This window comes from Mobula birostris, chromosome 3, assembly GCF_030028105.1.
Source record: "Mobula birostris isolate sMobBir1 chromosome 3, sMobBir1.hap1, whole genome shotgun sequence".
NCBI lineage: Eukaryota > Metazoa > Chordata > Chondrichthyes > Myliobatiformes > Myliobatidae > Mobula > Mobula birostris.
In genome coordinates, this window is record NC_092372.1 from 101940523 (window position 1) to 101963267 (window position 22745).

A 22745-nucleotide genomic window follows, 5' to 3' on the forward strand; every position below is an offset into this window, starting at 1 on the left:
GGGGATAAAACTGTGGAATAGGACTGCCTCTGGAGGCTGCTCTCCAGAGCAGACATAGCCTCATTGTGCGCTATAATAACACCATGGCTCATTGAAAACTATGCAGTGCTGTGAGTTTAGTTCCATACAATGTCAAAGCCATAAAGAATATTTTCAATATATTGCCTTTTCATCAAAGAACCTGTGTATTTATATATTTGCTTTAGTTACATAGAACATGGTTGTTAAAAACAAAAAGCTGTTGTAAATTACACTGACTGTGAGTTGGGCTCACAACAGCTCGACATAACACTTCAGGCTTAGGCATGGGATTGGCAGAACCCAGATGCTGGGCAAGATCTCAATACACCTTTAGGGAAGCAGAAAATATCCAGGAATCTGGCCTTGGATTTATCCCAACTGTAGAGTAAAACATCAGGTGAACTCTACACTGAAGTGAGTTCAGCCGAGTGAGTATAGCCTAAACCTGCCGAAATTCATCCTCACTCTCTTTATCTGAGCATCGTCTCTCAGCTCCAAACTTGAACTTAGCTGTTTATAATATGGTCAACAAAGAGCAACCAATTAACTGCAACTCTAATACATTCTGAAATTTCATATAATTTATAAATATGACATTTGTTACCCGGGCTGAATTTGAGAACCCTGCTCTTAGGGTTATAGTCTATGCCAGACTGTGCTGAGCCATCGCGAGTGCTGCAGCGAACCTTCGACGTCCTGTTCTGATCCCCCTTCCTCAACACCTTGATATTCAGTATTGCAATGGCGTCAGGGCCCAACGGTTCATGCACCTGGTATGCTGGTTCTTCAAATTCAATCGTTGGGGCTAAAAAAAAGAAAAGCACCAAAAATAAACAACAAACCAGAATCAAATTCAGGTCAAGAACATTAAAGCAAATCATGAGAGACTCCTGGCATGCCTGGTGCAAGAACACAGTGAGCAACATCCATTCAGACTACACTCTACAGTAATGATCTTTTGACTAACCCCAAGTAATGCAAACTTCTTCAAATTATACCTTTTTTTATGCAAATTTGTGCAGAGATTAAATTCAATCATCAATATTTAAGTTGGAGCCGTGTGAACTAACCTTAACAATGGATATCAACAAGGTGAGCAGCACTTACAGTACAGAGTTTGAAACACTATGAGAACAGGAAGGGTTTCACTGTGGCATCTTCTCTCCCCCATTTAAAACCAAAAATAGATCCGTAGCAACACAGGAACAGAGTTGGGTTTAATACTGCCCTATGTATTTGAGTGACAAAATAAAACACTGCCGAGTTATGGAAAGACTTTCCAGTGCACTGGCCAACTACTCTTGAGGTATTCTGTTCAAATACTGCAATATAACAAGAAGATTTGGGTACAGTATATGGAGAAGGATTAAAAAATAACCCTGGCCTCCAGTTGTCATTTTTGCAGTGGAAGGTGTGACAGTTGCCCTTCCAGTCCTCACCTCAGTTATGGGTCACCCTTCACTTAACAGATACATGTCACCTCTCACCTCTGCTATGTGTCACTCCCCACCTCAGTTGTGTGTCATTCCTCACCTCCCAGAAATTTTTATTGAAAAGAAGCACCGCATTAGAATCACGAACCCGTACACATCTTAAATTTATGAATTATTCCAAGATTTGTTTCAGGCAAAACGAGGCAGCTTACCATCTTCGTCATTTGAGATAGTTATAGTGGCCACATTATTTTTCCCAACTTTGGCTCCACTCCAGTGATTGCCCAAGGGATGGCCCAGGTGAAGTTGGAACTTCTCTTCTGGCTCAAAGACGGTATCATCATTTATCAACACTGTGCAGTTCTTCACCTATATTTTATTAAAGTTAGATATTAGACCAAAGGACTGTGCTGCTCTCAAGGAGAGATGAGACCACCACCCCATCCCCCAAACTGGACCCATTTGTGCCCACTTTACACGCAAACATTGTGCATGAAAGTTACTTTATGGTTGTTTTAAGGTGATAGCAACTACTTGCTGTTGAAACTCTTGCTGTTGCAATTCACCATGGTATGAATGAGTTTTTTTCCAGTGCCAATGAAGTTGCTAACACGTGTCTCATCTCCGCCTTACCAATACAAATTTGAGCCTTAGATCCAAGTTGGATCTGTTTTGTGCATGTAACTCTCAGTAAAACCAATAGCAAAGGTAATTTGGCAAAGAGACATAACCAGAAGTCCACATTGAGATGGCTGATTCTTAAATAGATATTAAAGCTATTGTAGAGATTGTAAATCCCTGCATGTTTCAAACATCCTTGCTGGGTCTACAGTTCTTCCTGACAGCAGAGATACACATTACACTATCTATAGAATCATGACCTCATGATTCAAAGGCTCAAAGCTACTTACAGCATTGGTCTCCCTTTGCATCAACATGGGGGAGGAAAGAGTGTAACTACCTATAGTGAGGACATGCACCCCTTGTCCTAAACACTCACCCATATGTGTTTCTCTTCACTTCTGTGGCAGCATTTTATACTACTAGATTATGTCTGCTATGGAGAGATCTTTCAGGTCCCAGTGGCAATGGCATGGTATCCCGAAAGTCTGCTGGTCACAGACAATGGAAGACATCTAAAGCATTTTTCTTTTAAAGAGGTCATTTTTCCCACTTTTGTAATTTTTACCCAAGTAGTTTATTTGACAAAGTGATTGATTGTAAGTGCATATCTACCACGTATTTCACAGCTTTTTGAAATTCTGATTGACATCTTTATCACTGTTTTTTTTAAAATTTCCAATGTATTATGCAAAGAGCATTTTTGAGCCTGATGGATTTGAAATAGATCATATAACACACGGACGACTGAGGTGTTGTGCAACTCAGACCTCTGCAGGTCTGCTGGAGCTTGTTTGCAGCTCAAAGTAAAATGTCAATCACGAGAGCATGAAAAATAACTTGGGGTGGTCATCTGTCAGGGGTTGTTACAATCTAAACAGCATTTCAGTTCTTTGATTTGATGATTGCGTCAAAAATAGCTCTTTAGTTTTATTTTCACTTCAGTAAATGTCTAACTCTGGGGATAACAAGCAGGATATTTTTGTTTGGTTCTCGTGCTGCTCACTTTTGCCAGAGGGATGAAAGTATGCTCTTCCTTGGTTTCTCATAGGCAAGTTTGAATGCCATCACCTCTCACAAAGCGAAGCCAAGTGACATAGGTGGCAACAAGGCTTCGCTAACAGATGAGCTCAATGCCTTCTATGCTTGCTTTGACCATCAAAACTTGGAAAAACCTTAATGAACTCCCACATCCTGTGATTTCAGTCTCTGAGGTTGATGTGAGAACTTCCTTCAGGAAGGTGAACATGTGGAAAGCCCAGATGGGGTATTTGGCTGAACACAAGAGACCTGTGCTGATCAACTGAACTGGCTGGAGTGTTCACTGAGATCTTTAACCTCTCGCTTCAGCAGTGTGAGGTACCCAAATGCTTCAAGCAGGCTTCAGTTTTACCAGTGCCTAAGAACATAGTGACCTGCCTCAATGACGATCACCCAGTATCACTTACATCAGTGATGAAATGCTTTGAGAGGCTGGTGATGAAACATATCAACTGCTTCCTGAGAAGTGACTTGGATCCGCTCCAAATTGCCTACCGGCACAACAGCACATGCCCTGACATCATGACTACAGCTCAATGTTTAATACAATCATTTCTACAGGTCCAATCAAAATCTTCAAAATCTGGGCCTCTGTACCTCTCTGCAACTGATGCTCGACTTCCTCACCAGAAGACCACAGTCTGCATGGATCAGAAATAATACCTGCACCTCGTTGATATTCAACACTAGCACACCTCAAGGATGCAAGCTTAGCTCACTGCTCTACTCTCTCTCTTTACACGTAACTGTGACGCTAGGCACAGTTCCAATGCCATCTATAAGTTTGCTGATGACACAACAACTGTTGCAAAATTTCAGATGGTGATGAGAGGGCAAAGAGGACTGAGACACACCAGCTAGTTGAGTGCTGTCACAGCAACAACCTTGCACTCAACCTCAGAAAGACCAAATAACTGACTGTGGATTTCAGAAGGGGTAAGGGAACACACACCAGTCCTCAGAGGGATCAGAGGGAAAGAGTGAGCAATTTCAAGTTCCTAGGTGTCAACATCTCTGAGGATCTATCCTGGACCCAATAGATCGATGCAGTTACGAAGGCAGCACAGAAGTGATTATATTGGAGTTTGAAGAAACAGTCGTAAATTTCTATAGATGTACCGTGCAGAGCATTCTAACTGGCTGCATCACCGTCTGGTATGGGGGGGGGGCGGTGGGAGAGGGTGTCTGTTCTGGTATGTTATTCAATGACAAAACCTGGACATCACTGGTCCTGTAAGTATTTACTACCTAACCCAATTACCCTGGAGAAGATGGTTCTGAACTGGTTTCTTGAACTGCTGCAGAGCATGTGGTTAAGATGCTTCCATAAAGCTATTGGATTTAAAAAAAGAAATATCCTCACCCCTTATGGGTGGTGTGTATATGTATTCTTCCCTCAATCTCGGGTCCTCTACCAGAGGCCTGGCAGCTTGAGGGTTCAGCATGGTATCCTTACTGTTCCTGATTGTGCATCCTTCTGGACCGAGATCTCAAATATTGCATCTGGAATTTGATGGAGCCACTCTCCCAGTCCAGGTGTCACAGCTCCAAGAGTTCCTATCACCACTACGATTACTCTTGCTTTAACATTCCACATCTTTTCTATCTGCTCTTTCAACCCCTGGTATTTCTCCAGCTTCTCATTCTTTCTTCCTGATGTTACTGTCATTCAGGATTGTCACATCTATTTCTTCTGCTACTGTGTCCGTTTGGTTGGTCAGTCCCTGCTTATCAGTCTGTATTTGAATGTCCCACAGGACCTTAGCTCTGTCAGTCTCCAATACCTTCTCGGGTGTTTCCCATTTGGATTTGGGAGAGTCCAATCCATACTCTGTGCAGATGTTCCTGTACACAATTCCTGCGACTTGGTTGTGCCATTCAGCGTATGCTGTCCCTGCCTGCATCTTGCGCCCTGCCACTCTGTGCTGGATGTTTCAGTGGGATTCCTTGCACAGTCAGCATCCTGGGTCTTGTCTGGTGTGATAGACCCCTGCTTCTATTGCTGTTGTACTCAGCCCCCGTCCTTGTGCAGCCATGAGCAGTGCCTCTGTGTGGTCCCTCAGCCCTGCCGTTTCCAGCCATTGGGAGGACTTTCTTCTGTCAGCCACCTCTGATATCTGGTAATGATACATCCCGTGCAGTGGCTTGTCCTGCCATGACCTCTGATCCTCTGGCTCTGCTTCACCCACTTCCATCTTCATGTCCCTTGCCTGCTGTCTAAGGTATTAAAAACCATAGAAACTACAGCACAGAAACAGGCCTTTTGGCCCTTCTTGGCTGTGCCGAACCATTTTCTGCCTAGTCCCACTGACCTGCACACGGACCATATCCCTCCATACACCTCCCATCCATGTATCTGTCCAATTTATTCTTAAATGTTAAAAAAGAACCCGCATTTACCACCTCGTCTGGCAGCTCATTCCATACTCCCACCACTCTCTGTGTGAAGTCCCCCCCCCAATGTTCCCTTTAAACTTTTCCCCCCTCACCCTAAACCCATGTCCTCTGGTTTTTTTCTCCTCTTGCCTCAGTGGAAAAAGCCTGCTTGCATTCACTCTATCTATACCCATCATAATTTTATATACCTCTATCAAATCTCCCCTCATTCTTCTACACTCCAGGGAATAAAGTCCCAACCTATTCAACCTTTCTCTGTAACTGAGTTTCTCAAGTTCCGGCAACATCCTTGTAAACCTTCTCTGCACTCTTTCAACCTTATTTATATCCTTCCTGTAATTTGGTGACCAAAACTGAACACAATAGTCCAGATTCGGCCTCACCAATGCCTTATACAACCTCATCATAACATTCCAGCTCTTATACTCAATACTTTGACTAATAAAGGCCAATGTACCAAAAGCTCTCTTTACGACCCTATCTACCTGTGACGCCACTTTTAGGGAATTTTGTATCTGTATTCCCAGATCCCTCTGTTCCACTGCACTCCTCAGTGCCTTACCATTAACCCTGTATGTTCTACGTTGGTTTGTCCTTCCAACATGCAATACCTCACACTTGTCAGTATTAAACTCCATCTGCCATTTTTTAGCCCATTTTTCCAGCTGGTCCAAGTCCCTCTGCAGGCTCTGAAAACCTTCCTCACTGTCTACTACACCTCCAATCTTTGTATCATCAACAAACTTGCTGATCCAATTTATCACATTATTGTCCAGATCATTGATACAGATGACAAATAACAATGGACCCAGCACTGATCCCTGTGGCACACCACTAGTCACAGGCCTCCACTCAGAGAAGCAATTCTCTACCACCACTCTCTGGCTTCTTCCATCGAGCCAATGTCTAATCCAATTTACCACCTCTCCATGTATACCTAGTGACTGAATTTTCCTAACTAACCTCCCATGCGGGACCTCGTCAAAGGCCTTACTGAAGTCCATGTAGACAATATCCACTGCCTTCCCTTCATCCACTTTCCTGGTAACCTCCTCGAAAAACTCCAATAGATTGGTCAAACATGACCTACCATGCACAAAGCCATGTTGACTCTCCCTAATAAGTCCCAGTCTATCCAAATGCTTGTAGATTCTGTCTCTTAGTACTCCCTCCAATAACTTAACTACTACCGACATTAAACTTACTGGTCTATAATTTCCCGGATTACTTTTCGATCCTTTTTTAAACAACGGAACAACATGAGCCACTCTCCAATCCTCCAGCACCTCACCTGTAGACAGCGACATTTTAAATATTTCAGCCAGGGCCCCCGCAATTTCAACACTAGCCTCCTTCAAGGTCCGAGGGAACACCCTGTCAGGTCCCAGGGATTTATCCACTTTAATATTCCTCAAGACAGCAAGGACCTCCTCCTTTTCGATCTGTACAGTTTCCAAGATCTCACTACTTGTTTCCCTTAATTCCATAGACTTCATGCCAGTTTCCTTAGTAAACACAGACGCAAAAAACCTATTTAAGATCTTCCCCATTTCCTTTGGTTCCGCACAAAGCCGACTACTCTGATCTTCAAGAGGACCAATTTTATCCCTTACAATCCTTTTGCTCTTAATATACCTGTAAAAGCTCTTTGGATTATCCTTCACTTTGACTGCCAAGGCAACCTCATGTCTTCTTTTAGCCCTCCTGATTTCTTTCTTAAGTATTTTCTTGCACTTCTTATACTCCTCAAGCACCTGATTTACCCCGTTTCCCATATATTTCACACAACTCCCTCTTCTTCTTTATCAGAGTTGCAATATCCCTTGAGAACCAAGGGTCCTTATTCCTATTCACCTTGCCTTTAATCCAGACAGGTACAGACAAATTATGCACTCTCAAAGTTTCTGCTTTGAAGGCTTCCCACCTACCGATCACACCTTTGCCAGAGAACAACCTGTCCCAATCCACGCTTTTTAGATCCTTTCTCATTTCTTCAAATTTGGCCTTCTTCCAGTTAAGAACCTCAACCCTAGGACCAGATCTATCCTTGTCCATGATCAAGTTGAAACTTATGGTGTTATGATCACTGGAACCAAAGTGCTCCCCTACACAGACTTCTGTCACTTGTCCTAACTCGTTTCCTAACAGGAGATCCAATATTGCATCCCCTCTAGTTGGTCCCTCTATATATTGATTTAGAAAACTTTCCTGAACACATTTTACAAACTCTAAACCATCTAGACCCCTAACAGTATGGGAGACCCAATCAATATATGGAAAATTAAAATCCCCTACCACCACAACTTTATGTTTCCTGCAGTTGCCTGCTATCTCTCTGCAGATTTGCACTTCCAATTCTCTTTGACTATTGGGTGGTCTGTAATACAATCCCACTAATATGGCCATACCTTTCCTGTTTCTCAGCTCCACCCACAAGGACTCAGTAGACAAGCCCTCTAATCTGTCCTGCCTGAGCACTGCTGTAATATTTTCTCTAACAAACAATGCCACTCCCCGACCTTTCAATCCTCTGCCTCGATCACATCTGAAACATCGGAACCCTGGAATATTAAGCTGCCAGTCCTGCCCCTCCTGTAGCCAAGTTTCACTAATTGCTACAATGTCATAATTCCACATGTCAATCCACACCCTCAACTCCTAGCAGGTCAAACTTAAGGTCCATCTTTCTGACACACTTGTGGATGTTTCGCATTTCTTCTAGGACTGCGGCCTAGATACTTCCAAGGCCCCACCCTCCTTTATTCCGGCGGGTGTACGGTCGCTGAACGTTGGACTTTGAAGGAATCCTCCATGTATTGTTAATAGTTTCCAGGTCTTGATGTCAGCAGTTTCCAGTTTGTTTCTTGGCCAGCACACTATTGCAGCTGGGTACCTGATGACTAGTAGGGTGAATGTGTTGATGGCTCTGATCTTGTTCTTCCCATTCAGCTGGCTTTTTAGGACCTGTCTCACTCTTTAGAGGTACTTGGATGTTGCAGCCCTGTGTCCTCATTTTGGCTTCCATGCGCCTGCAAGATCCCCTGGTATTTGTAACTGTCCTCCACATCTGCTGTGCCCTCTTCAGGTAATTCAAATCCTTTAGTCTTGATGAGTTTGCCTCTCTTCATTACAATCGGCTGCACTTTTCCAGTCCAAATGACACCCTGATGTCTCTGCTGTACACCCTTGTCAAGTGGATTAGTGAGTCAATGTCTCTTTCATTTCTGGCGTACAGCTTGACGTCATCCACGTACAGGAGGTAGCTGATGGTCACTCCACTCTTGAACCTGTACCCATCTCCACTCTTTGAGATGACCTGGTTGAGGGAATTCAAGCCTATGCAGAACAGCAGCGGAGATAGTACATCACCCTGGTGTATTCCACATCTGATAGTCACTTGTGCTATTGGCTTTGAGTTAAATTCTGGCATTGTTCTACAACAGTCCTTTGAGTCTGTAATTAAGGTCCTTGGTGTCTTGTTGACCTTGCACAGAGACAGGCATTCCAGGATCCATGTGTGGGGCGTTGCATCACCTGCTTTCTGGTAGTCAATCCAGGTTGTGCTTAGGTTAGTTTGCCTGTTCTTGGAGTCTCACATGACTGCTTTGTCTACCAGCAGCTGGTACTTGGAGCTTCTGGTTGCTTTATGAGTTTACTTCCTTAGAAGTTTGTGAAGACTCAGCATGGCATCTAAAACTTTAACAAACTTCTATAGATGTGTAGTGGCAAGTACATTGATTAGTTGCAACACGCCTGTATGGAAGCACCAATGCCCTTGGATAGAAAATCCCACTAAGAGTAGTGGATATATCCCAGTCCTTCACGGATAAGATCCTCCCCACCATTGAGCACACCTACATGAAACATTGTCGTAGGAAACCAGCATCCATCGAGGGCCTCCATCACCCGAGCCAATGCCTCTTCTCACTGCTGCCATCAAGATGGTGGTACAGGAGCCTCAGGAATCACACCACCAAGTTCAGGAAGTTATTATGCTTGAATCATCAAGCTCTTGAACCAAAAGGGGATGACTTCACTCAACTTCACTCGCACCATCACTGAATTGTCCCCACAACCTGTAGACTCATTTTCAAGGACTCTTCATCTAATGCTTATTTATTATTATTCTTATTATTCATTTTTCTTTCCTTTATATTTGTACAGTTTGTTGTTTTTTTTTGCACATTGCTTGTTTGTCCATCCTGTTGGGGTCTTTCATTGATTCTTCTATGTTTCTTGGATTTACTGAGTATGCCCGCAAGAAAACAAACCTCAGGGTTGTACGTGGTGACATACATGTATTTTGATTATAAATTCACTTTAATCTTGAACTTTAAATATATGGATCAGCTTCTCATCAAGCAACACACATCAAAGTTGCTGGTGAACGCAGCAGGCCAGGCAGCATCTCTAGGAAGAGGTACAGTCGACGTTTCAGGCCGAGACCCTTCGTCAGGACTAACTGAAGGAAGAGTGAGTAAGGGATTTGAAAGTTGGAGGGGGAGGGGGAGATCCAAAATGATAGGAGAAGACAGGAGGGGGAGGGATGGAGCCAAGAGCTGGACAGGTGATAGGCAAAAGGGGATACAAGAGGATCATGGGACAGGAGGTCCGGGAAGAAAGACGGGGGGGGGGGGACCCAGAGGATGGGCAAGAGGTATATTCAGAGGGACAGAGGGAGAAAAAGGAGAGTGAGAGAAAGAATGTGTGCATAAAAATAAGTAACAGATGGGGTACGAGGGGGAGGTGGGGCATTAGCGGAAGTTAGAGAAGTCGATGTTCATGCCATCAGGACTGGACATCCATGGTGAAAGTAAAGCGGTGGGGGCCAAGGAAACGTTCCTGATGGGGGATAGAAGTATATAAGGACTGGACATCCATGGTGAAAATAAAGCTGGCCCCCACCGCTTTATTTTCACCATGGATGTCCAGTCCTTATATACTTCCATCCCCCCATCAGGAACGTTTCCCTAGCCCCCACCGCTTTATTTTCACCATGGATGTCCAGTCCTTATATACTTCCATCCCCCATCAGGAACGTTTCCCTAGCCCCCACCGCTTTATTTTCACCATGGATGTCCAGTCCTTATATACTTCCATCCCCCATCAGGAACGTTTCCTTGGCCCCCACCGCTTTATTTTCACCATGGACGTCCAGTCCTTATATACTTCCATCCCCCATCAGGAAGGTTTCCCTGGCCCCCACCGCTTTATTTTCACCATGGACGTCCAGTCCTTATATACTTCCATCCCCCATCAGGAACGTTTCCTTGGCCCCCACCGCTTTATTTTCACCATTGACGTCCAGTCCTTATATACTTCCATCCCCCATCAGGAACGTTTCCTTGGCCCCCACCGCTTTATTTTCACCATGGACGTCCAGTCCTTATATACTTCCATCCCCCATCAGGAACGTTTCCTTGGCCCCCACCGCTTTATTTTCACCATGGATGTCCAGTCCTTATATACTTCCATCCCCCATCAGGAAGGTCTCAAAGCTCTACGCTTCTTTTTGGATTCCAGACCTAACCAGTTCCCCTCTACCACCACTCTGCTCCGTCTAGCGGAATTAGTCCTTACTCTTAATAATTTCTCCTTTGGCTCCTCCCACTTCCTCCAAACTAAAAGTGTAGCTATGGGCACCCGTATGGGTCCTAGCTATGCCTGCCTTTTTGTTGGGTTTGTGGAACAATCTATGTTCCGTGCCTATTCTGGTATCTATCCCCCACTTTTCCTTCGTTACATCGACGACTGCATTGGCGCTGCTTCCTGCATGCATGCGGAACTCGTTGACTTTATTAACTTTGCCTCCAACTTTCACCCTGCCCTCAAGTTTACCTGGTCCATTTCCGACACCTCCCTCCACTTTCTAGATCTTTCTGTCTCTGTCTCTGGAGACAGCTTATCCACTGATGTCTACTATAAGCCTACTGACTCTCACAGCTATCTGGACTATTCCTCTTCTCACCCTGTCTCTTGCAAAAACGCCATCCCCTTCTCACAATTCCTCCGTCTCCGCCGCATCTGCTCTCAGGATGAGGCTTTTCATTCTAGGACGAGGGAGATGTCTTCCTTTTTTAAAGAAAGGGGCTTCCCTTCCTCCACTATCAACTCTGCTCTTAAACGCATCTCCCCCATTTCACGTACATCTGCTCTCACTCCATCCTCCCGCCACCCCACTAGGAATAGGGTTCCCCTGGTCCTCACCTACCACCCCACCAGCCTCCGGGTCCAACATATTATTCTCCGTAACTTCCGCCACCTCCAATGGGATCCCACCACTAAGCACATCTTTCCCTCCCCCACTCTCTCTGCATTCCGCAGGGATCGCTCCCTACGCGACTCCCTTGTCCATTCGTCCCCCCCATCCCTCCCCACTGATCTCCCTCCTGGCACTTATCCTTGTAAGCGGAACAAGTGCTACACATGCCCTTACACTTCCTCCCTTACCACCATTCAGGGCCCCAAACAGTCCTTCCAGGTGAGGCAACACTTCACCTGTGAGTCGACTGGGGTGATATACTGCGTCCGGTGCTCCCGATGTGGCCTTTTATATATCTGCGAGACCCGACGCAGACCGGGAGACCGCTTTGCTGAACATCTACGCTCTGTCCGCCAGAGAAAGCAGGATCTCCCAGTGGCCACTCATTTTAATTCCACATCCCATTCCCATTCTGACATGTCTATCCACGGCCTCCTCTACTGTAAGGATGAAGCCACACTCAGGTTGGAGGAACAACACCTTATATTCCGTCTGGGTAGCCTCCAACCTGATGGCATGAACATCGACTTCTCTAACTTCCGCTGATGCCCCACCTCCCCCTCGTACCCCATCTGTTACTTATTTTTATGCACACATTCTTTCTCTCACTCTCCTTTTTCTCCCTCTGTCCCTCTGAATATACCTCTTGCCCATCCTCTGGCCCCCCCCCTTGTCTTTCTTCTCGGACCTCCTGTCCCATGATTCTCTCGTATTCCCTTTTGCCAATCACCTGTCCAGCTCTTGGCTCTATCCCTCCCCCTCCTGTCTTCTCCTATCATTTTGGATCTCCTCCTCCCCCTCCAACTTTCAAATCCCTTACTCACTCTTCCTTCAGTTAGTCCTGACGAAGGGTCTTGGCCTGAAACGTCGACTGTACCTCTTCCTACAGATGCTGCCTAGCCTGCTGCATTCACCAGCAACTTTGATGTGTGGTGGTTATAGAAACAATGTTTCCATGAGTGGGGAAGTCTGAGATCCAAGGGAATAGCCTCAGAATAAAACTGAGATAAGGAGGAATTTCTGCAGGGGGCAGTGGACCTGTGGAATCTGGTCACAGAGGACTGTGGAGCCAAGTCAATAAGTGTATTTAAGCAGAGATTGGTAAGGGGGTTAAAGGTTACAGAGAGAAGGTGGGAGAATGAGAATAATTGGGTTAGGTAATAAGTACTTACATGAACGATGATGTTATTGAGTAACAATAGGAATATTGCTTCCCCTGCATTATTCTGGGGTATTCTGTTATTAATACAACAGTCAGATTTCCCACTAAGTTGAAGGAAATTACAAGAAAGTGGAAAATGAATCTATACACGTGCCACAGTGAGGTTTACCTTTTCTCCTTTCTGGAATGTAAGGCGTGAATCATCTGAATTTCTTCTTTCTTCAAAGTCCTCCGTTAGTGCTGCAGTCAGCTGCTGTGTATAACATCTCACAGAGGACTCATAGCTGAGATCACCAGTTCGGATTATGGGAACATTCAGCTCATTGTCTTTTTCTTTTACTCTGTAGACATCCTTACCAAACTGCATGCTTGGGACTGAAACGTCCATAAAGATTTAACATACTTTTTTAATTATTGGAAAAAATACATTTTTCTTAACATGACTTTTATTAAATTTAACCCCACCCAGCTCACTGATGAATTCTTAACCCAGAGCATAAAATACAACAATACATTCTTATGCAAGTGTTGTCCTTTGTGCAAGTGTTGATTCCGCATTTGAAATATGAACATTTCTAGTCGCTAATGCATAACCATCTGCTGTTTTCAGTATTTCCAGCATCTACAGTAGTTTTTTAAAATTAAACTTTAAAATGCTATTCATGTCATTATGGTATACCAGCCACCGTCAGTTCCTTCAAGTTTATGAAGCTTGAGAGAAGAGAGAGGTTACTATTTTAGAATCATCACAACACTTTCAAGGTAAATGTTTTCCACAAAATCTATGTGGATAAAGCTAAACTCATGTACAAGGTCAAAAAAGGAGAAAATCTTGCTTTCTATCTTAAGGAAATGCACTTGATTGAAGTGGAGGGAATGGAAATGACTACACAAATAAAAACCAAGGTTAGTCAAGTATTTCTTTTGTTTCCTTTTACTGGGTTACGGAAAATTCCAAATGTAGATAACTTAGTTTCATTGGACACATTAATTGAATCCGGTGCTTTTCCCATAACAAACCTGACATTGGTTCATAACAAAATACACAAGGATCAGTTCTGCAGAAATAAAATTTATGTCAAGACACACTCCAAAGACATACAGGTTAGTAGGTTAATTGGTCACATGGGTGCAATTAGGCAGCATGGATTCTTTGGTCTGTGCTGCATCTTTAAACAAATGAAATAAATTCCCAATGACAACATTCTTTTCACTCAGTTTAATTGCATCTTGATCTACTGCATTAAGCTGGCCGGTGGCATAGTGGCTTAAGCACCAGATTTCAAGGCAAATGGTCTCAAGTTTGAATCTAGCCAGCAACTTCCATGCTTTCCATCCGTGCTGGGTTGAGCTTAAGCTAGCAACTCAGCCTTATGAAAACAGTCAAATGCTACAGAAACAACAAAAATGCCACCCAATGTGCCACAAGGCACGAAAAGGAACAAGGACAGCTACTGCATTAATAAATAAAAACTGAACACAAGCCAAGTGCAATGAAACATTAGTTAAACAAATCTAACTCAAAAGACTTTCTTACACGTGTGCAAAGTATAATTAGTAGATACACAGAAACGTTCTGCATGAACTGTCATTACTACAACCTACCGTCCTGATAGGTGTCATTGATGGCAATGATGGCTTGATATGGTTTAGTTAGCTCTGCTCCTTGTGCTGAGCTCAGGAATACAATGAAAGTTTCATTCCCTTCAATGATCGGGTTCTGCACATCATCCAGAATAGTTAAGACACAAGTCTGTAAGGACAAAAGTAACAGCATGAGGATTCACGAGCCTTGCCCATCAGATGGCTAAGTTGATTAGTGCAACGACCATTCACTAGCAATCACAGATTTGGATTCACTTCATGGAACTGGAGTTGGATGTACTCAGGACCATCATGGAGTTGAAAACCTCATAGATGAAACATTTAATAAAGTAGTCACACTCGGAATACAGATGGAAGACAGTTGACCACCAGGAGAAGTAAGGGGAGTAATAGTCAGGGTTCCCCTGTGACCATTTCCCTCAGCAACAAGTGTACATACCTGTTTGGATACTGCTGGGGGGGAGTTCTGCGGAAGGCCTATTACCCCACAGCAGTAGCGGCCATGCCAGTGGCACTGGGCCGAGTCTGAGGATCAGCAGGAAAGGGTAAAGACAGGCAGAGTGATGGCGATAGGAAGCGCAGTAGTTAGGGGGACGGACAAGAGATTCTGTGGCCGCGAAGGAAATGCCAGGATGGTGTGTGTCTCCCGGGTGCTAGGGTCCAGCATGTTTCAGAGCTGTTGCAGAATATCCTCAAGGGGTAGGATGATCAGCCGAGGGTTATGGTGCACCAATGACATGGGTAGGAAGGGGGAGTACGGGGGGTTAGGGAAGAGGCTGAAGAGCAGTGATCTCTGAATTGCTCCCAGTGCCACGTGCTAGCCAGGGCAGGAAAAGGATGATAGTACAGATGAGTGAGTGGCTGAGGAAACGTTGCAGGGGGCAGGGTTTCAGTTTCTTGGATTACCGGGATCTCTTCTGGGGCAGGGGTGACCTGTACAAGAGGGATGGGTTGCAGCTGATCTGGAGGGGAACCTGTGCCCTGCCCGTGAGGCTTGCTAGTGCTACTTAGAAGGATTTAAAATAGTTCAGGAGGAGAATGGCAATCAGAGCACCAGGTCAGAAAGTGGAGGGATGAAGAGGAAGGAGAATATCAGGGCCAGCAAAGGCAGGCAGGAGCAAAGTAATAGATAGAACGAGATGGAGAGTTTCAAGTGCATGTATTTAATGCTAGGAGTATTATGGGTAAAAGTAATTAACTTAGAGCATGGATCAGTCCTGGAACTAAAATGTTGTACCCATTACAGAGACTTAGCTGAGAAAGGGGCAAGAATGGGTGCTTAATGTCCCAGGGTTTTGATGTTTTAGGAAAGTTAGAAGTGGTAAAAATGGTAGGCGAGTTGCACTACTAATCGGGGAGAATATCACAGCTGCACTCAGAGGACACATAATGGAGTTCGCTAAGTCTATATGGGTAGAACTCAAAAATAGGAAGCGTGCAATCACTCAGATGGGATTGTGCTACAGACACCCAACAACCACTGGGACACCAAGGAACCGATATGCAGGCAGATTGAGAAAAGTTTTTTTAAAAAATATGGTCGTCATCATGGGGGATTTCAAATTCTCTAATATAAATGGGAATCTTCTGAGTACAAAAGGTTTAGACAGGGCAGCATTTGTTAGGTGCATCCAGGAGGGTTTCTTAAATCAATATATAGATAGTTCAACAAGAGGAGGGGCCATTCTGGACCTGGTCTTGGCTAATAAACCCAGCCAGGTGACCCACCTCTCAGTGGGTGAGCAGTGACCACAACTCCATAAGTTTTAAGATAGCCATAGATAAGGATAGGCATGGACCTTGTGGGAGAGTATTAAATTGGAGCAGGGTAAGTTATGAGAGCATTAGGCAGGAACTAGGGAGAGTTAATAGGGAAACCTGTTTTTGGGCACATCTACGCCTGACATGTGGAGGTGTTTAAAAACCAACTGCACAGAGTACAGGACAGATATGTTCCAGTAAGAAAGAAGGGCAAGGATCACAGGGTAAGAGAACTGTGTCTGTCAAGAGGGGATGAATTTAGTTAAGTAGAAAAAGAGAAAGTTAGAAGGTTAGAATCAAACAACGCCCTTGAGAATTATAAAGAAGCCAGAAAAGAACTCAAGAAGGAAATTAGGAAAGCCAAGCCATGAAAGTCTTTGACAAGCAGGATCAAAGAGAACCCCAAGGCAAACTGTACATACAGCAAGAGCAAGAGGATAACTAGAGATAGGGTAGGACCACTCAAGGTTTGAAGGAGGAAACATTTGCTTGAATGTGGAGGATGGGGTCTGTAATTGAGTACATTACCAAGGAGAAGGACGTGGAGAATAGGGAAATCAGCACTGAGCGTATTGATATGCTAGGGTACTGAGGTAAAGGAGGACATAGTGTTGGTTCTCTTAAAGAGCATGAAAGTGGATAAATCCCCAGGGCCTGATGAGATATACCCAGATTACTGAGAGAAGCAAGAAAAGAGGTTGCTTGGTCCTTGAGCAATATCTTTATGTCCTCTCTAGCTGCAGGTGAGTCCTGGAGGACTGGCGAGTAGCTAATTTTGTTCCATTATTCAATAAGGGAACCGGGGATAATCTTGGAAATTATACACCAGTGAATCTCACTTCAGTGCTGAGGAAGTTACAAGAGAATTCTTAGGGATAGGATTTATGAGTATTTGGAAAACCATGGCCTAATTAAGGAGAGTTAGTGTGGATTTATACTGGTGAGGCTTCATGGAGAATTTGAGCAGTTTTGGGCACCTTATCTTAGAAAGGATATACTGAAGTTGGAGGGGGTTCAGATGAGGTTCACAAAAATAATTCCAAGATTGAATGGTTTATTGTATGAAGAGCATTTGATGGCTCTGGGCCTGAATTCACTAGAATTCAAAAGAATGAGGGGAAACCTCACTGAAACCTATCAAGTGGTGAAAGGCCTTGATAGTGTGGATGTGGAGAGCATGTTTCCTGTGGTGAGAGAGTCTAAGACCAGAAGACACAGTCTGGAGGCTAAGTCTTTATGTATATTTAAGGTTGATCGATTCTTAATTGGTCAGGGATGTAGGGGTATGGGGGTGGGGGAAGAGATTGGGGTTAAGAAAATTGGATTTGCTGTGATGAAATAACAGAGCAGACTCAATGGCTTAATTCTGCCCCTATTTCTTATGGTCCGAATTCATGCCTGATTATCCTGATTTGAGTTTTTTTGATGAGGTAACAAGCGTGATTGACATAGGTAGAACTGTGGATTTTGCCTACATGGATTTTGGTAAGGAGCTTGACAAGGTCGCTCATGGGAAGATTAAGAAGATTAAGATACATGGGATCCATGATGAACTGGCCATTTGGATTCAGACTGGCTTGCCCATAGAAGTCAGAGGACAGTAGTTGAAGGGACATATTCTAGCTGGAGGTCTGTCATTAGTGATGTTCTGCAGAAATCTGTAACTGGGACCTCTGCTGCTTGTAATATATACAACAGGATATAGATCAGCTGCAGAAACGGGTGGGGAAATGGCAGATGGAGTTTAACTCAGCCAAATAAAAAGCGTTGCATCTTAATAGGTCAAATGCAGAGACAGTAGAGTGTTAAGGGAAAATATCCTTAACAGTGTGGATAAGCAGAAGGATCTTGCAGTCCAAGTCCATAGCTCCTTGAAAGTGGCTACACAGGTTGATAGGATGGTTAAGGTGGCATATGGCATGCTTGCCATTACTAGTTGAGCGATAGAGTTCGAAAGTCAGGAAATTATGTTGCAACTTCATAAAACTCTGGATAGGCTGCATCTGGGGTACTGGGTCACCCCATTATAGGAAGAATGTTGAGGCTTTGAAGAGGGTACAGAAGAGGTTTACCAGGATTATAGTACATGCTACAATGAGAGGTTGGACAAACTTGGGTTGTTTTCTCTGGAATGGCGGAGGCAAAGGGTAGATCTGATAGAGGTGTATAAGATTACGACAGACAGAGTAAACAGACAATACCTTTTCTCTCAAATTAAAATGTCTTATACCAGAAGGCATGTAGTTAAGGTGAGAGGTGGTAATTTCAAAGTAAATATGATGTGCTGCCTGGGGTGGTGATAGAGGCAATAACAGAGACATTTAGATAGCCACATTAATGTGAGGAAATTGGAAGGACATGGATGTTGTGCAGGCAGAGGGATTAGATTAGTTAAATATTTGATTACTAATACAATTGTTTCAGCACAACATTATGGGTTGAAAGGCCCGTTCCTGCACTGTACCGTTCTATATTTCATGTTCTAATTCCCACTGCTGTCTGTAAGGAGTTTGTACGTTCTCTCCGTGATTATGTGGATTTCCTCTGGGTGCTCCTGATTCCCCCCACATTCCAAAGACAGGGTAAGGGTTAGTGAGTTGCGGGCATTCTATGATGGCACTGGAAGTGTGGCAGCATGGCTATTCTTGCGAGTTGCACCCAGCACAATCCTCAAACTGTGCTAGTCATTGATGCAAGCAATTCATTTCACTCAATATTAGGAGTTTGCAGAGATGCCTCATGACATCTAAAACTTTGACAAACTTCTATAGATGTGAAGTGGAGAGTATATAGACTGGTTGCTCCACAAGCCTGGTACGGAAACACCAATGCCCTTGAATGAAAAAGCCTACAAAAACTAGTGCACACAGCTCAGTTCATCACGGGTAAAGCCCTCCCAACCACTAAGTACATCTACATGAAACACTATCACAGGAAAGTAGCAATCATCATCAGGGACCCCCATTACCATGGACATGCTCTTTTCTCACTGCTGCCGTCAGATAGGTACAAGGCCCTCAGTATTCATACCACCAATTATTAAACCTCAACCGTCAGTCTTTGGAACCAGAGGGGATAACTTCACTCAACTTCACTTGCCCCATCACTGAAATATTCCCACAACCCATGGATTTGCTTTCAAGGTCTCTTCATTTCATGCTCTCGATATTTATTGCTTATTTATTTATTACTATTATTTCTTCTTTTTGAATTTGCACAGTTTATTGTCTTCTGCACTCTGGTTGAACACCCTAGTTGGGCAGTTTTTCATTGATTCTATTATAGTCATAATTATATAGATTGGCTTGTTACATACACCTGTTAGGGTGCATTCTCCAGTTACCTTACAAGGTAACCATAGCCTTCAGCCAGGAGCAGATGGCATTAAGTGGTTCCCAACCTCCACCGAGTGTTTCGACCCGTAACCATGACACTCTCCAGTTGGTGGGCCGGCAGTGGTGGCCAAATCACTGCCCATCTGCTCCTGGCTTCCAGCTTCCCTCCTCTCGCCTACTCCAAATCCAACTAGAGGCTCGTTCTGCCTCTTCCCCCACCCTACGAGCTGCTTGTTTTTTGCTCCTTTCGTTCAGGCCCAGATCTGACAACAACCGCCATGCTGATTTGGCTGGGAAACCTCTGCAGCCAATCGGGGAACAACCATGCCTGCCATCCCTTGTCTTTACACTCCTGTACTAAGGGCTGGTACTTCAAGGCCTTTCTCTCATGAGTCTCTTCCCATCGCTCCTCCCATAGCACAGTCAGCTCAACCAGAATTATTTTCTTGTCTTCGATTGACCACAGTACAATGTGTGGGCGTAGGGTTGTGTGCACCACATCTGGGAACTGCAACCTTCTTCCCACATCGACCCTCATCTCCCAGGACTTGGCCGTTAGCAGCAGATTGGGCTTTGGTTGTTTGGTTACAAAAGGTCTGGCTCCCTCTTTGATGAAGGTGATGGCCTTCCTCAAATCTGTGCCAGCCGTCCTCTTCTTGCAGCTCTCTCGCTCTAGTGTGTCAGCAAGAGCCAGAAGCACCCTATCATGGCACTACCTATACCGTCCTTGAGTTAGAGCTGTTTTACACCCGGACAGTATATGAGCCAGTGTCCCCTTCTGACCACAGGGCTTACAGTTCGGATACACGGATCGCAAGAGGAAGGAAATACGAAAGGGCTCCAGTCTCCATAACTCTGCCTATGAGATCTTGTGCTTAGGCAGATCCCATTTTGTCCAGGAGTATTTCCACAAGTAAATGAATCTCATGGTTGTATTTGGGACATATATATACTTTGATAATAAATTTACTTTGAACTTTGACAAATAAAACCTAATCTTTAAGCAATATGAACATCTATCGATAGGTGTGGTGAAAAGGAAAAGCATTGTTTCGAATAATAAGGTCTTTCTTTTCTTTCCCCCTCATGTCCTTCTAGGTCATCCACAGTAATGTCAATAAGATAAATCTTACTTACAGCATTTCCAATGATAAGATTTGTTTTTGCAAATCAGTAAATTTGAAATACGCAAATATGAAACTAATTGTAATTCTAGCTAATGCTGTTCAAAGCTGAAGAGGCCTGCTACGTTAGAGAGAATTGTGCTAGCTGAGGCCAACAGTCTTAAAGGAAACCGCAACAGTTAGTTACACCCACGCAAGTAGTCCTGGGCTTGTAAACAAGCATTGGTTCTGAGCCAGGATTTTACTGGCTGACTGATGTCGACAGATTTGCTCTTCAACCCTCAATGAGCTCCAAGTACAGTCCAAAGGCAGAGCCAAGATATGTGGGGATTCCCCAGTATCATGCAGAGAAATCTACTTCTTCTCTCAATCAGACCTGGTGTAGAATAAGAAAGCCCATTAATTTCTATGGGATTCTTTGCTTGGAAAATGGGGAAAGTAAGAGTTTAAGAACTTCTTGTTCATTCGTTCATTATGTGCCATGTTGAATGACATGGGCGATCATGGTCTTTCCATGACCATGATTGTTCTTAGCAAATATTTCTACACAGTGGTTTGCCATTGCGTTCATTTGGGCAGTGTCTTTACAAGGCGGGTAACCCCACCTATTATCAATGCTCTTCAGAGACTGTCTGTCTGCCCGGCATCAGTGATTGCATAACTGGGACTTGTGATACACTGCCCACGAGACCATCTACCACCTCCTCTCATGGCTTCATGTGACCCTGATTAGGGGGCTAAGCGGGTTCTACACCTTGCCCAAGGGTACCCTGCAGGCTAGTAGAGGGAAGGAGCACCTTACACCTCCTTTGGTAGAGATGCACCTCCACCCTGACACCTGGAAGAATTCCTAACCTTCCTTATTATAATAGTTTTGTCTCTGAATACTACGGATTATTTTTTAAAAACTGTCACAACTCAAACTGGCCTTCAGCCAAAGCTTGTCAGAGTTATTCTGGGGTGGAGCTGCAGTGCTAGGTGGCCCGAAGCCTAATCACCATCTGAATCTCATTAAGGGCAGGGAGCACAGCACAAGAAGTGGACCAGTTCCTGCACAATCCAGCCCCGTATAAGGAGAGAAGATTCAGCCAAGTTCACATAGCTTCTACAATGAGGGTTCCTTTGAGAATTGCTTTACATTTTCTGCCCTTCATAGGGTAACTAATAATCTCTAGCCGGTAGGTCAGATTTCCTAGACTTCAGTCATCAGTCTCTTATAGAAGATGTATAAAAGGCAATGGGTGAGAAGTACTTGCCCCCCGACCTAACCTTTGGGAAACTACGAGGCTAGTTTGACTTAGCAAAGAACTGAAAGTAATTTATAATTACCAGAGCCATAGCTAGACAGCCAGTATGGTATCTCTTCTATTGAAAATTCTAACTGTAGAGGACATGCATTTAAAGTGAGGGGACAAGTTGAAAGGAGATGCACAGAGCAAGTTTTATTTTACACATAGAATGGCAGGGGTCTGAAATACACTGTCAAGTATAATGGAAGCAGCAAATACGATAGAGGTATTTAAGAGGTTCTAAGAAATGCATATGGATGCACAGAGAATGAAAGGACATGGACTTTTTGTGTGCAGAAGAGATAATTTTAGTCAGCTTTAATTAGTCTGGAATAACACTGTGGGCTGAAGAGCCTGTATAGTGTTGTGCTGTTCTATGGTCTACCCAAGTTTCAGAGTTCACCTCCCCTGTGTGCCAGTGTTGCTCAGTACCATCAGCATACTGCACATAACACAGTGCTTGTTAAAAATATGGGGTATCAGTGAAACTTTCGCAGTATGGAAAATTTGGGTCAGTGTTGTCTGTGGTTTTATGACATCAACTCTAACCACTAATCTTTATCTGGCAGTGTGGAATGGGTCTTAGTGTATCTGAAAGTACTTACATAACCTTTCCGAGCAGCTGTGACTAACAGTCAATGGAATTAACGGGGAATTAAAGTTATAAAACTTTATTTTCCATCTGCTTTCACAC

The 22745-nt window shown here is 44.0% G+C and overlaps 1 protein-coding gene across 3 annotated transcripts in view; it reads right to left on the reverse strand.

Annotated features, from left to right (window-relative positions):
* Window positions 1-22745, reverse strand: part of fras1 (Fraser extracellular matrix complex subunit 1) — a 564498-nt gene that overhangs the window by 41699 nt on the left and 500054 nt on the right. For all 3 annotated transcript variants that reach the window (XM_072253146.1, XM_072253145.1, XM_072253147.1), the window contains 4 exons: window positions 14543-14690; window positions 13107-13312; window positions 1667-1823; window positions 626-826 (listed from right to left, as the gene is read on the reverse strand). In XM_072253146.1, coding sequence (XP_072109247.1) covers window positions 626-826; window positions 1667-1823; window positions 13107-13312; window positions 14543-14690 — 712 coding nt within the window. The remainder of the gene's footprint in view (window positions 1-625; window positions 827-1666; window positions 1824-13106; window positions 13313-14542; window positions 14691-22745) is intronic.